At 42.3% G+C, this 16,090-nt stretch overlaps 1 protein-coding gene and 1 non-coding gene across 7 annotated transcripts in view; both read right to left on the reverse strand.

Moving 5' to 3' along the window:
• Positions 1-16,090, reverse strand: part of CLEC16A (C-type lectin domain containing 16A) — a 365,691-nt gene that overhangs the window by 188,376 nt on the left and 161,225 nt on the right. For all 6 annotated transcript variants that reach the window (XM_030211400.1, XM_030211398.1, XM_030211399.1 and 3 more), the window contains 2 exons: positions 12,792-12,842; positions 677-805 (listed from right to left, as the gene is read on the reverse strand). In XM_030211400.1, coding sequence (XP_030067260.1) covers positions 677-805; positions 12,792-12,842 — 180 coding nt within the window. The remainder of the gene's footprint in view (positions 1-676; positions 806-12,791; positions 12,843-16,090) is intronic.
• Positions 7,579-7,680, reverse strand: LOC115477013. The gene has a single exon (XR_003943263.1). It is a non-coding gene; the product is annotated as a U6 spliceosomal RNA (small nuclear RNA).

A 16,090-nucleotide genomic window follows, 5' to 3' on the forward strand; every position in this document is an offset into this window, starting at 1 on the left:
GAAATACTGAACAGAAGAACTGTACATCTCTGGAAACAAAGCTTACGAGAATACCTTCCATTTTACAGATAAGCAAGAAAACTACATTAGAATAAAATAATTGTTATAAATATATTACTATGATTGAAATGTATCTTCAATGGTCTGGTGTAGTAAATTACTACATATAAAAGTAGCTATATATGCAGACGATGTTCTCCATACACTAACTCCTCTTACTTATCTATATGTTCCAACTTTACTTATACCCCTACGCTGTCTATTAAAATGTTTTATTGCGTATTGTGTTGACATTGTAAGTAGTATACATGCCATACTTTGTATTATTTTAATATTTTTACTGCTGTAATTGTCTATTGCTCATGTCTGATTTATTCTTATTGTACACAGCCTTGAGTGAATTATTTCAAAAAGGCAGTAAACAAATCCTAATAAATAAATAAATAATGAGTTTAACCAGTTATTCTTCTCGATCAGTTTAGTAAATAAAACTAATGTAAACTAACATGGTTCATTACTACAAAGCAAGCTCTCATACATTATTCGGTTTGAATAAGGAGCCTTCAATGGAAGGGAGAACAATGGTTAGTTGATCTGAGTCTTGGAGCCTCTCTGCCAGCATGATGTACAAACAGAAGCAGACTGCCTTTGGCTATAGTGGTAAAAATGTACTCACTCTGCGTGTTCTTTCTACGTCTCCACATGGCAACCTCTTCACAAAATCAATACCAGTTAGAGGTGTTCCAGTTGGAGGAAGCAGGATGGATGCATCCATCATTAAGTATTCAACATTCAGGGGTTTACTCTAAAAAGAATGGTATCAATACTTCAGAAAACAAAAACCCAGCAATGTCTGAAACTAAATAAGCATCTTACTGTAATTTAAATTTCAATGCACTTAAAGATTACTGCAGCTTTGAGATTGCTATGAGAACAAAATACAAAACCTGAAATTATACACCCACATATTTTACTATTTTTAGATATTCAGGACTCCCCAAAACAGCCTATCCCTCGTGTCCCATATCTTAAAAGCTACAGAACATAGGACTAAATTCTAGAAATAGCGCCCAAAAACCTGCTCTGAAAAAAAGCACTAACGGCTATTCTTTAAACAGCGCTCAAAGTTAGATGCTATTTACAGAACAGTGCTGAGCACCGGGAACTGCAACTACATTTAGGAGTGACCATTTACACCAATGAAACCTTGGTGTAAATCCCTGCACTTAAATTAGGTGCTGATTCCCTTTATTCTATAACAATATGCCTAAATTGCAGGAACGCCCCTGGAGTGGAGGAGTGGCCTAATGGTTAGTGTAGCAGATTGTGGACCTGGGGAACTGGGTTTGATTACCACTGCTGCCTGACGGTTGGGTCGAGAGCCTGGGGAACCAGGTTCAATTCCCTCTGCTGCAGATCCATGTGATCCTGGGCAAGTCACTCAACCCTCCGTTGCCCCAGGTACAATGTACTACTTAGATTGCGAGTCCACTAGAGACAGACCTAGTACCAGTAAAATGAAACTGTAAACCGCTTAGGTCTAAGCAGTATATAAATACTGAAATGAATGATCCATCCATGATCCTTCTCACAGAAGCAGAAGCCTGCGCGGCCACATTGGTGATCTGCAAGGGTCGACTTCAATCTCAAATAGTAGCAACAGTGGAGGAGTGGCCTAGTGGTTAGGGTGGTGGACTTTGGTCCTGGGGAACTGAGGAACTGAGTTCAATTCCCACTTCAGGCACAGGCAGCTCCTTGTGACTCTGGGCAAGTCACTTAACCCTCCATTGCCCCATGTAAGCCGCATTGAGCTGCCATGAGTGGGAAAGCGAGGGGTACAAATGTAACAAAAAAATAAATAAATAAAAATAACACTTGCACAATCTTGTATATATCACATATTGATGGACATTACTTTATTGCTGTTACAACGTGTCATATAAAGTGCTCAGTGATGTTCCTTCATATGGTCAAAGGTGACAAAGTTTGTTTATCCAGAATTACAAAATGTGCACTCAAACCTCATCCGTGCATTGATAACCATTTAATTTTTTCTCAAGGAGGCAAAGCAACCAAGATGCCTATATAACATATTGTATCAAAGCAGCCTTTGTGCAAGATACTGTTCCAAGATACCAATGATGAATATAACCAAGTTACTTACCTATGGCAGGTGTTCTTTTTGGACAGCAGGATACAGGTCCTCATTTATGGATGATGTCATTCAACCATCTGTGAGGACCTGCTCTCCTGCTTGTCTTCAGAGAAAACCAACTTGCCTGTAAGCAGGTGATCTCCCATGGACAGCAGGATAGGAATCCTCATAGATGGTTGGATAATGTCACTCATCTGTGAGGTCTTGCTATTCTGCTTGTCCTCAGAAAATCAAAAACATTACTGTAATTTCTGAAACTTTCTAAACACCTCCCTCACAAGCTCCTTCTGCTTCTCAGATCAGCCATATTAAAATTCACAAATTACCTCTCGCTTACAGAATTTAATTGGACCATTTTAATATGTCATTAGTAACCATATATACTCCATGTACTGATCAGACCCCCAATATGGCTAGTCCCACAATATTGATAAGCAGACATCAGTGGCAAGCAAGTTAGGATATGTGGAGCAGCATTTTCAATATGATGTCTAAGCCCGACTTTGGACGTGTTGCAAAAAGCATCCCAAACCTGAATAGGAAAGAAGGTCATTTTAAAAAAAGAAAAACATCTATCTTTTGTTTTCGAAAATACAAGGTTTTGTGATTTGGACATTTTTCAGTGGTCCATTTTCAAAGAATAAAAATGTCCAAGTGCAAAACGCACAAAATCAAGCCATTGGGATGTAGGAGGAGCCAGCATTTTTAGTAGACTGGTTCCCCTGACATCCCAGGAAAGCAATAGGGCACCCTAGGGGGCACTGCAGTGGACTTCGTAAAATGCTCCCAGGTACACATCTCACCACTGCTCCCTTACCTTGCCTGCTGAGCCTCCAAAACTCACCCAAAACCCCAAATGTACACCACTACCATAGCCCTTACGGGTGAAGAGGGCACCTACAGTGGGGGAAATAAGTATTTGATCCCTTGCTGATTTTGTAAGTTTGCCCACTGACAAAGACATGAGCAGCCCATAATTGAAGGGTAGGTTATTGGTAACAGTGAGAGATAGCACATCACAAATTAAATCCGGAAAATCACATTGTGGAAAGTATATGAATTTATTTGCATTCTGCAGAGGGAAATAAGTATTTGATCCCCCACCAACCAGTAAGAGATCTGGCCCCTACAGACCAGGTAGATGCTCCAAATCAACTCGTTACCTGCATGACAGACAGCTGTCGGCAATGGTCACCTGTATGAAAGACACCTGTCCACAGACTCAGTGAATCAGTCAGACTCTAACCTCTACAAAATGGCCAAGAGCAAGGAGCTGTCTAAGGATGTCAGGGACAAGATCATACACCTGCACAAGGCTGGAATGGGCTACAAAACCATCAGTAAGACGCTGGGCGAGAAGGAGACAACTGTTGGTGCCATAGTAAGAAAATGGAAGAAGTACAAAATGACTGTCAATCGACAAAGATCTGGGGCTCCACGCAAAATCTCACCTCGTGGGGTATCCTTGATCATGAGGAAGGTTAGAAATCAGCCTACAACTACAAGGGGGGAACTTGTCAATGATCTCAAGGCAGCTGGGACCACTGTCACCACGAAAACCATTGGTAACACATTACGACATAACGGATTGCAATCCTGCAGTGCCCGCAAGGTCCCCCTGCTCCGGAAGGCACATGTGACGGCCCGTCTGAAGTTTGCCAGTGAACACCTGGATGATGCCGAGAGTGATTGGGAGAAGGTGCTGTGGTCAGATGAGACAAAAATTGAGCTCTTTGGCATGAACTCAACTCGCCGTGTTTGGAGGAAGAGAAATGCTGCCTATGACCCAAAGAACACCGTCCCCACTGTCAAGCATGGAGGTGGAAATGTTATGTTTGGGGGTGTTTCTCTGCTAAGGGCACAGGACTACTTCACCGCATCAATGGGAGAATGGATGGGGCCATGTACCGTACAATTCTGAGTGACAACCTCCTTCCCTCCGCCAGGGCCTTAAAAATGGGTCGTGGCTGGGTCTTCCAGCACGACAATGACCCAAAACATACAGCCAAGGCAACAAAGGAGTGGCTCAGGAAGAAGCACATTAGGGTCATGGAGTGGCCTAGCCAGTCACCAGACCTTAATCCCATTGAAAACTTATGGAGGGAGCTGAAGATGCGAGTTCCCAAGCGACAGCCCAGAACTCTTAATGATTTAGAGATGATCTGCAAAGAGGAGTGGACCAAAATTCCTCCTGACATGTGTGCAAACCTCATCATCAACTACAGAAGACGTCTGACCGCTGTGCTTGCCAACAAGGGTTTTGCCACCAAGTATTAGGTCTTGTTTGCCAGAGGGATTAAATACTTATTTCCCTCTGCAGAATGCAAATAAATTCATATACTTTCCACAATGTGATTTTCCGGATTTAATTTGTGATGTGCTATCTCTCACTGTTACAATAACCTACCCTTCAATTATGGGCTGCTCATGTCTTTGTCAGTGGGCAAACTTACAAAATCAGCAAGGGATCAAATACTTATTTCCCCCACTGTATATGTGGGTACAGTGGATTTCTGGTGAGTTTTGGAGGGCTTACAGTTTCATCCACAAGTGTAACAGGTAGGGGGCAGTAGGAGCCCGGGTCCACCTGTCTGCAGTGCACTGCACCACTACTAGACTACTCCAGAGAGCTGCATGCTGTTCTAATGGACCTGAGTATAACATCTGAGGCTGGCAAGTAATGTTTTTCATCACATTTTTTGGGGGGTGGTAAGGGGTTAGTGGCCACTGAGGGAATATGGGAAGGTCATCCCTGATTCCCTCCAGTGGCACCTTTTTGTGCCTTATTCATTATAAAAACAGGTCTAACTCAAAACGTCTAAGTTTTACTCCTGGATGATTTTGTTTTGTTCATTATGGCTGAAAAACATCTAAGTCTTAGGAACGCCCAAGTCCCGGCCTGAACACACCCCTGACACACCCCCTTGATATCTGGATGCACTTCTGACAAATCTCATAGAAAAATGCCTAAAAATAGTTTTTGAAAATACTGATTTGGACGTTTTCGTGAGAAAAACGTCCAAATGCTGCTTTATGCCATTTTTTTAAAGACTAGTAAAAAAGGCCCGTTTCTGCCTCTGATGAAACAGGCGCTAGCGGGCACGGGACGCCCTTCCCCTCCCCTTACGGTAGTCTACCTGGTGGTCTAGAGGTACCTGTTTGGTGGGGGCAGGAAAGAAAGAGCCCCCTCTTTCCTGCCCGTAGCGGTGCTGCTAGCTGCCTTGCTGCATCGTGTGGGAGTCCGGCACTCGGCGTTTCAAAATGGCCGCCGAGAGTTGAAGTCTCGCGAGGCAGCTTCAACTCTCGGCGGCCACTGTGAATCGCCGAGAGCCGGACTCAGACACGATGCAGCCGGGCAGCTAGAAGCAGCGCTCTGGCAGCAAAGTGGGGGTTCCTTCGTTTCTGCCCGAGCGAACAGGTACCGCTAGACCACCAGGGATAGTGGTGTAAGGGGAGGGGAGGTGACAGGGGGAAGGGAAGGTGATGAGGGGAACAGTGTGCTACCGGGGGTGTGGCGGTACCGTGAAAGGGGCGAAAGGGGCCGGGGTGATGGGCACGTCGTCATCGGCTGGGATTTCTTGGAAGGGGATGAGTACTGCTCCCCGTGCATTCATTTGCCTTGTTTTCGTGTTCCACCCTCGACGTCATCACGTGTGACGCGAGGGCGGGGCATGAAGACATGGTGATTGTTGTAGCTTCACCACCATGAACTTACGAACCGGTGTGTGACTGCCTGCAGTGACGTCAGTATCCTCAGAACGTTGAGGGTGCGTTTTATTATAGTAGATGTTTTTCTGTTTTGAAAAAGAGCCCAATAGACTACTCCAACTAGCTCAGTAGTAGATCTGCTTTGGAACTTGTTAGAACCCAGGCTATAGCTGTGTTCAGTACTGTAATAGGACTGAAATATTTATGTAATGCTTTAGGAGAATGTAGAATTAACAGCTTAAAGAATTAAAAAACTCAGACCAGTAAATGTTTAATGAATGCAACGTTGGAATAACTATTTGTTAGTAGGCAACGGCTAAAAGGGCAAAACTGGCCCTTTCAGTCTGACCAGCTCTTCTTGTCCACACTGCAAGGAAAAGGTTCAAAGACAGGCAACAAAAGGAGATGGAATTTCTCGCATATGAGGAAAGCCTAAAAGGTTAGGACTTTTCAGCTTGAAAATGAGACTGCTGAGGAAGGGATAGAGCTCTACAATATCCTGAGAGGTGTAGAACGGGTAAAAGCGAATCGATTTTTACTCTTTCAAAAAGTACAAAGATAAGGGCACACTCAATGAAGCTATAGGGTAATACTTTTAAAACAAATAGTAGGAAATATTTTTCACTCGACGAACAGTTGAGCTCTAGAACTCGTTGCCAGACAATGTAGTTACAGCAATTATCTGGGTTACAAAAAGGTTTGGACAAGCTCCTGGAAGAAAAGTTCATAGTCTGTTATTGATATGGACATGGAGGAAGCCACTGCTTGCCCTGTGATTGGAAGCATGGAATGCTGCTGTGGCAAAACAGGGGACGTTCATGCTTGTGACCTGTAATGTTGTATTTATGGTAAGTGCTCCACCTAGGTGGATGAACACAAATCCCATGAAGTCAGAAGTGCAGGTAAAGAAGTGGGAAGTGGACCAATGACTCCAGGAAACTGTAGTAATGGTGGTATAAAATGAATCAACTTTATTGTAGACTTGACACAGTACTGTGTTTCGGCCACAGGCCTGCCTCAGGAGTCTAGAACAGTCATATTAAAAAAATTCACAATTAGAACATGAAGTATAATGACAAAACTTGTGTACACATCAACACTAAACAAACAGATATTCAAATTTTGTATACATATATTAATGAACCCAAACACAAGAGCCATATATAAATATTTGTAAGAAAATACATGAAAAAAATGAGATGAAAAAAATTTTTTTTTGACATGGTCGATTTATGTGCTTATTTAAATAAGAACATAAAACCAGATTTAAAACTTAAAAATAAAATAATACATATATACATGAAAATATGTATATTTTGTTGTTAAAAAATGTAAGCTGTGTATACATATATGCAGGTGTAGATTATCTGCATTTAGATACCAAATGGAAGTTATGCTAAAATACTCTAAAAATCGCACAAAGGTGCAAATTTTACAATGGTATGAGTCAATGTATGGACATCATCTGGAACTGTATAAAAAATAACAGTTATTTTGGTCTGCATCACAAGGATGCACCTCAAATGTGATCCACAGAAGCGTGACCACTTGTAGATTATCACTCCTTATCCAATCCAATTTTTGCTTTCTTTATCCTGCTGGATAGAGGATCTCATACTTAATTCCAATTATTTATTTCACCCACCCTAATATCTAGGTTCTGTAATCATACAACTATGAAAACTACTAGGACACATCCCCTCCCCCTCCCCCCAAAATGCATGGAAACAAATATATATGGTATCCTTATTTAAGGGTCTTGCTAATCTTCTCTGTATTGTTCCAATTTTAGTAAATGTGTTTTCCAAATGTATTGCAATATCGTATATTAGAAAGAGGTTAATGTTTTCTTTTCAGAAAAAAGGCCAAAAATTAAAATGTAAAAAAAAATATCCACACAGGCCATCTGCACTAATCAGAGTTCCCAAACAACTGCAACAAATTTTCATGGAAAACCCCACGGCAAAAACCACAAGCTGCCAAATGTGCCAACTCCTACGTGCTTCAAATCTGTGAAGAGCATTTGCAGTGCCTTTTTCTTAGGAACTAGAATTCTGATACTTACAAGAACTATGCAGAGCCAGTCTCAGCTTTAGGGGGAAGGGGGGGGGGGGGAAGTACTATCCCTATGGCAGCCCTGCACATACACAACCTTCCTCCTACAACTGGCCACAAAGCCTATGAAAGTAAACATTACATTAGCTCCAAGAACACCAACACATAGCTTTTATTGGGAACAGAGAACAAACAAGACTGCAATTGATCCTTACAGCAAAAAATGCAAATACCTCTAAAGTTGAACACAACAAAGAGACCCTCGCAAAACACCGAATAAGGGACCATAAATTAGAAACAGAAATGTGTTTGTTTTAAGAAGAAGAACAACAAATACAACCTTCCATGCCCCAACTATTCTACCCCCTTACATCCCACCCTCCCTTCCTTGGTGTTGGTCTCTGGATATCAGCCTTCTTTTGACTAGGTGCCTCACTTCTATTCTCGCCAAACATTCTTCTTGCCCTATCCATATTTCTACAAGCCAAGGCCACAGAACCTATTCCACCTCAGGAGATGAATTATCAATATTTCTGCTCAAGAAGATGAGAGGGGGCTTGCATCCTTTACCAAATCTCAAAGACCTCAATCATTACCTTCTCAAAAGAAATTCAAAATGACCACTATCCCCTTCATTCTTACTCTGCTCAATAAAGGAGACTGAATGTTGTTTGTTTTTTTTTTTAATATCCAGGATGCATAAACACATATTCCAATCCATCCTTCTCACAGTACTTCAGGCTTTCCCTTCTAGTCAGTCATTACTACTACAGAATCCCTCATTTTGGGCTCTCATTGGCCCCCAGAGTTCTTCTGAAGTATCTCATGGTGGCAACTGCACTCCTTCACAAGCATGGCCACTTCGTATTCATATCATCCTTTAGGCAGACTGACCCCATGTGGTGCATCCCAGGAAGCACAGCATGAGGTCAGGTGCCACCATTTTCAAAAATGGCAGTGGTAAGGCAGGAATGATAGAGCATTCTTGAAGGTATGCCAGGGTGGTCTGGGGACCACTAGACACCAGGTCTATTTTTGTGGAAGAGGTCAGTGGGTAGGGAGCAGATGCTCTAGACACCAGGGCTACTTTTTTTCTATTTTTGAGTGGTGGGGTGTCAGGAGGGATCAAAAAAGTCATCTGGGGGGGGGGGGGGGGGGGGGGAGAGAAAATCAAAGGTTTAGGGAGCCCTAGGGTGGACAATTAGCTTTTCTGTTCTGAAACAGAAGGGTAAGTTAATCCTTTTATGCCTCCTCAGACTTGGTGGTAAATATCTGGCATTGTGCTCACCTTAAAATCTTCTCTTCTCTGCATCAGGGAAGAATAGTTAATAGCCTTCTTACCATATATTTTAATGTGCTATGCACCAATGTCTACTGTGCAAGTTAATTCCTGCATTGAACCTCTTTCTGCATCATTCTCCCAGTAACATGGGTGCAGATCCCTTGATAACCATGTGCTTGTGGCCACGGTAGCTTTCTACATTGGTCCCTCAGAACTTAAGGCACACTAAGAAGGTGTCAGCCTGGAAGCTAATGGTGTCCAATTGAATGATGTCAACTTGGATATGTCTAGAACTTAGGGGAGAAACAAGTTCAGTTTCCAAGGCACGTACCACTACTTTGAACTTGGGAATAGCCTGTTTTTACTGTGGCTTGATGAAATGAGTCAATATTGACATAAGAACAGTCACACTAATGGAACCACCATGGTCAAGAGACTTGATGCTTAAGCCTTGGCTCCAACAGCACACTTGTGTGTATATCAGCAACTTTCCTCTCCAACCCATTTCAAACAATGTGGACGACAATAGCTATGCCTCGTAGGAGGCTCTACACCCTCTTAAGTTTTCAGAATGACCCCAAAGAGAGTGGCACAGAGCAGCTTTGACAAAAGAGCTGGCACTAACAGGCAGAGAATAGCCTTGGCACAGTAGCGTGCATCAACCTCCAGATGTTCCTGCTTCAGAGCATGTGGAATCTCCATCATGTCTGATGGGCTGAAATCTCCACTCAAGACAGAGATCACTACCTAATTCACAGACTGAGCAGAAAGATTGATATCTGGTTGCACTTTAGTAGATTAACATTTTGACTAATCCTCAGAGCAGGCACCCATCATGCTACATAGGGCTGTACCAAATATTTGTATTGGATTCAATCCCAAATAGTGCCCTGAACACATTATTTATATTTGGCCAAATGGTGACTGACATTCAAACACGAATAATCTGGGGCTCTACTGTGCTAAATCCTACTGAAATAAACACTTGATCTCTGATTTCAAGTTGTTTCTTTTATTTTTTGTTATGTAAAGCTCAATGCCCATTAGTCATATTCGGTAGTCGTATTCGGCAGAATAATATTTTTTCATTATTTGTATTCAGCCAAATAGTAAAATTTGCTATTCGGTAAAGCTCTAATGATAAGGCCTTGCCGTATGTCAAATATATGATGTCAGGGTGTTGGAGCTAGGCTTTTAAGTTCACCAGTAAGAAAGACACTCAGCTTGTCCTTTCATAACCAAACTGCATGACATGTTGCAGTAGACTTCACAGTCAATAATGCAGGGGTGAGCAACCTGCAGCCCTCAAGATCATGGGAAGTATACATAGAAAACGTTAACAACTAGAGTTTCGGTGATTTTTAATGCTATATTTCACAAATATTTTCAGAACAGCCACTCTAATAGTTTTTGTTACATTTTTATTTATTCATCACAGGTGGTCTACGGAATTCTGTGCATTTCCGGTTCTGAGATTACATAATGTTGTGGCCTACTAGGGTTAGTGCGATGTTCATGCGGTCTTCTATGTATGTATTGTAACCAGGCGCCCCTCTTGTGCAGCCCAGGATAGAACAATCTCCTCCAGCCACAGGCTCCCGGTACAATGAAGAAATAGATGTCCACCAGAACTTCAATCTTAAGGACTTTTATTCCATGCAGGTTTCTAGTACACAGTTCCCACAGCAGCATAGCACATACCAGGATTCAATACAGGCTTCAGTCTGGGCTCTTTATCCAGTGCACAATAAACAGTAATTCAATTCCCAAGACAAACAGTTCTTTCAGTTCATCATCACAGTTCAGTCACCAAGCAGCATTTTCTACCTTCTATCCTCTTTACCTTCAGGAGAGTTCAATATTTTAGGGACTCCTTCTACCCAAGGGTTTTCCCCTGCATCAGCTTCACAGTGAATTCAATACTTTTGGGACTTCCTCTCACCCAAGGAATCTCAGCCTGCTTCAGTACTTTAGGGACCTCCCTGCCCAAGGATTTTCAGCCTGCAAATAATTTAGGGACCTCCCTGCCCAAGGGTTTTCAGCCTGCAGCTGCTTCTCTCCTTCTGCTTCTCTCTCCTGAACTGAACTCAACTGCTGGGACTCCTTCCCACCTGCCTAATCAATCCCTGGCTTCCGCTACCACCACCAATCATTCTCCTTCCATTAGCTTCCTCACACCCAAACCAGCTGAGTTAAGCATTAGACTAATGAGACCAATGATGAGCTCTTGCACACAGGGTTTCCTAACTCTCTTTCCACCTAGTGGCAGCCACTCTACACAACCTGCCAGCTTACACCCATGTCTTCCCTGATTGCAGCTAGGAGTCCAGTCCGGGTTCTTCATCTCCCCCCCTGGCTCCTTGCCTGCAATGCCTTCTGGGACTTGTATTTCAGACTGAAACTGCCTTAACCCAACTATCCTGGAGGTGACTTTATCACAGTATGTTGACCTCCCCTGCATTAGTGTCATGGTCTTCTCAAGACTGATGTAGCACACTTTGTAATGGTCAGTGATAGACATATTTTGTGCACACTTTGCATAGAATTTGAAGCTACTGGCCTGCTTCAGAGATATGGTGGAAAATAAAATGAAAACATATCTGCAAGAGAAACAAAACTGGTGATCTTCCCACACCCTATTTCTAGTTGAAAAATTCAAGGGGTTGGGGGGGGGGGGGAGAGAGATAGTGGAAGGTTCAATTAAGCAGAATGTCAAACAAAACAAAGCTTGAGAAAAGGCTGGGAAAACCTGACAAGGGAACTAAGTAGATAAAATAATAAAAGTTTCTGGCTGAGGCAAAGGGGAAAGTTCATGCAAATGCTGAAGAAAAGCCACAGAATTTACTGAGCACACCTGGCATTAAAACAAACTGAAAAGAACTGCAGGGCTGCCACAGTACTGATGTCTAATGCAAGTGCAATAAGTACGATGAGGCCTATTTACATACATAATAACATAGTCGATGACGGCAGATAAAGACCATTCAATCTGCCCAATAAGACAAACTCATAGCATAAGGCAGTGGTTCACAAACCTGTTCCTGGAGGCACCCCAGTCAATCAGGTTTTCCACAATGAATATGGGGGCATTGCATGCAAATCTCTTTCATGAATATTCATTGTAGGTATCCTGAAAACCTGACTTGCTGGGGTCCCTCCAGGACCTGGTTTGGGAACTACTAGGATAAGATATGACTGTAGAAGTCTGTTCGGCATTGACCTTGTTCTAAAACCCACTCCAGCCCATACGAATCTGTCCAGCCATGATAAGGGCATAGACCACAGAAGTCTTCCCAGTACTGGTTTTTGCTTCCCAATTACTGGTGTTGGGAAAACTGCTACATAATCAGGGCCCAAGGTCTTCACCAGAAAGTTCTGGAAATTTTGTTCCACTCAGTACCACGTGTGAGACATGGCAAACCTGGTTGACTTCAGAGAAGCATCAGTTACAGTATAATGCAGCTTTAATAACCTCCTTTATTCCAACTTAATTAAAGATTTAAAATTAAACAATGCTGCCTTTTGTTTCTGAATCAAAATTTCTAAGAACATGATGGCAATGCAAAATATTTAATTTTTGTAGAAACTTACTGTCATGCTCCGATATTCATCTTCAAACATATCCAAAAAAATTTCTTCTCCCTAAAGCAAAACAAAACAAAATTACTTGGTAAGGCTTTACTTTCTTTCTATACATGAAGCATGATGATTCCTGGTATACTTCAACCATCTGCTTTTCATTCTCCATTTCTCATAAACTTAAAAGAAGCATAAACACTAAAGCTCCTCTTTCATTAATCAAAATTCTTTTAAAAGAATTCTCTTGACCAGAACTGCCATAGTCATCCCTGTTACAATGGGTTAACTGGCACCGATTCAGAATACTGCAAGGACTGAATGCTTTCACCCTACTGAATTTGTTTTTGAATTTAAAAGAAACAAAGTCGAAAGGTAGTTTTCCTTAAATTGCATCCCTTTGAAAATGATTCATAAAATAACTTTTCTTCTTGGTTTTATATAAATCCTCCCTAAAACAAATAAACAAAGACATGAAGGCAAAGCAAATTAGCCAGCGGTTAGTGGTCTACACTGGTAAACACGCAAGTAGTTTTCTTGCTCAGAAGCAGATGCAGTGGCGTTCCTGGATGGCACCCGGGGCGGAGCGCCAATGCGCCCCCCCCCCCCCCCGCTAAATGACACCTTCCCCCCCTCCTGGGTGCACGCCGCTGGGGGGGGGGGGTGGGTGCCGCGGCACATGCCTGCTCCAAGTTCGCTAAACTTCGCTTCGCTGTTCCGGGGCAGAGGGAGCTGCAGCGAACGAGCGACGAAGTTTAGCGAACTCGGAGCAGGCTTGCGCTGCGGCACCCCCCCCCCCCCCAGCGGCGTGCACCTGGGGCGGACCCCCCCCCCACCACCCCCACCCCCCTTGGTACGCCACTGAGCTGATGCGCTATGTATGTCTTCCTAACAATCACAGCTCATTGGAGATGGAAGACCTAACTATTCATCTCACAATAAAGTCAACTGTTTGCAAGATCAACACATGAGTTTAATGAGTTAGACAAGGGAAGAATACAAGTATATATACCACTCAAATCAGTGTGAACTTTAAAATCCTGAACCTTATACCCACTCAGTACTGTTCCCACTAGAAAAGCAGAGGAATATTGTACAGTAGTCTCAATTATCCGATATAAATGGGACTGACCCGCAGTCAGATAAATGAAAAGTCGGATAATACGGAAAACACTGTATAAACCCCTCAAACTATGCATAAACAAAGGCGCAGCGTTCCCGATTTTCAAAAATTGTTCTAAAACAAAATGTGATGATATCATTGGTGGGGGGGGGGGGGGGGGGGGGGGGTCGGATATGCCGGATTAGCGAAGGTGGGATAATCGAAACTTACCCTCTCATTCCATAATGTGGTGTACATTAATGTGCCAAGTGCACACTTGCTATGTTAGCATGCTGTACAACGTTTACGTACTGAGGTGCGCCTGTGCAGCTCCCCCCTAAATATGGGATGCTGATGTGTTCTTTGGTGTTGAATTTATTGTGGAGTGGAGGAGTGGCCTAATGGTTAGTACAGCGGGCTTTGATCCTGGCAACCTGGGTTTCATTCCCACTGCAGCTCCTTATGATCTTGGGCAAGTAATTTAACCCTCCGTTGCCCCAGGTACAAAAACTTAGATTGTGAGCCCTCTAGGGACAGAAAGAGTACCTGCATATAATGTATACAGTGCTGTGTACGTCTAGTAGAGCTATAGAAATGATTAGTAGTAGTACCTTAGTTTAATACTTCAAGAAAAAGCAAGTTTTCATAAATAAACAGACAAACAAACAAACAAACAGAAAAAACCTAAGACCAAGTATCACTATGCCTATTACACAGTTAAACAGCAGCCTTTATTTAGGCTTACTAATTTTGAATTACTAAGTAGTCAACGTTCTCAAAATACTCTTTTGTGAAGTTTGACCAATGTTCTGCAGTAACGAAGACCCTTAATATTCCACAAAAACAAGTGATTCATTTGTACCACTGTAAACACATTTACACCAGAGCAATAAAAACGCTGGAAAAACTGAGAGAGACTTATTTTGCTAATGATTTCCATTTTACTTTATCTCCTCTCTTTTACACATTTTATAGAGCGTAGTGCTGAACAGCATGTGAACTGTACCAAGTGGAGTCACTGAACAGAATCCAAGTTAAGACACAGTGGTTTCTTACCAATTCTTAATGACTTTGGATCCATTTACAATTTTGTCTATACTTTATCTAAAATATGCGAGAGAGAGAAAAACTTGTTTTGAAAGGTACTGAAAATCTAGTTCTTTGTCATAATAAAAAAGTAGACTAATTTGTATTCAATTTGGGACCAGAGCTCGTCCAACCATAAGGGAAGACCAGGCGGCGGCCTAGAGCATCAGCTTCTAGAGGGCAGCAAAAAGCATCTTAAGTCAAAGCAAAACAGTCTAAACAAAACTCAAAAGAACCACCAGTACTTACTGTTACTAGCAAAACAAAGGTTAATACTTCAACGTGTGATATCCAATTATGCGCTTTTATAGAATTATCAAAATCTTGGAAGGGGGATCTGACAGCCTAGGGACCTAAAATTAATTTGAAGGGGGGGGGGGGGGGGTAAGGCTGAAGGTTAGCCAAGGGTGCCCCATACTCTCGTACTGGTCCTGTTTGGGACTCTTCATAGAATAAGACTGATGGAGTGCTTATTCTGCTTTATGGATGGTATGTCTGATTAGGATGGGAGAAGTTGTGATTACATAAGCTATTAAATGTTAGGCAGCATCTAATTTTATATAATAATGGAAAAATTACTTATGGTCCTAAAAACCTCCTTCTTGCTAGCTTTTACACACTTTATATTGTGCTGCGTTTTTTTTAACCTATTTTCCAATTATGCCCGATCACAAATCAACAGCATATTTCCAGTGAGACTTAGCTTTGCTGAATCCCAACAGGCACCTGTTTCACCAAGGCTTCTTCAGGGGATCATACTCAGCTGTCACTATATTATTGCTGATGGTCTCCCAGGATGGGCCAAAAAATGGCAGCGGCTTAGTGAACACTAAGTGCTGTGGATCCCACAGGAATAAAATGCACAAGCTAAACTTTAGTAAACATGGCTCAGTGTTTTATTACAGCCTACCCTCGAATCCATGTGAATAGAAGAGGCGATATTTATTTAAATTTAAAAGCTGCTGAAACCTGCATACTAAATTGGGAAGGTCATGTCAAGATTAAAGGGTCCTTTTACTAAGGCGCACTGAAAGTGGCTTGCGTTAGTGTAGGCTCGGTTTTTGAGCACGCGCCAATCCATTTTTCAGCGTGCCTGTAAAAAAGGCCTTTTTTTTTTTTTGCCGAA

Source organism: Microcaecilia unicolor, chromosome 8, assembly GCF_901765095.1.
Source record: "Microcaecilia unicolor chromosome 8, aMicUni1.1, whole genome shotgun sequence".
Taxonomy (NCBI): domain Eukaryota; kingdom Metazoa; phylum Chordata; class Amphibia; order Gymnophiona; family Siphonopidae; genus Microcaecilia; species Microcaecilia unicolor.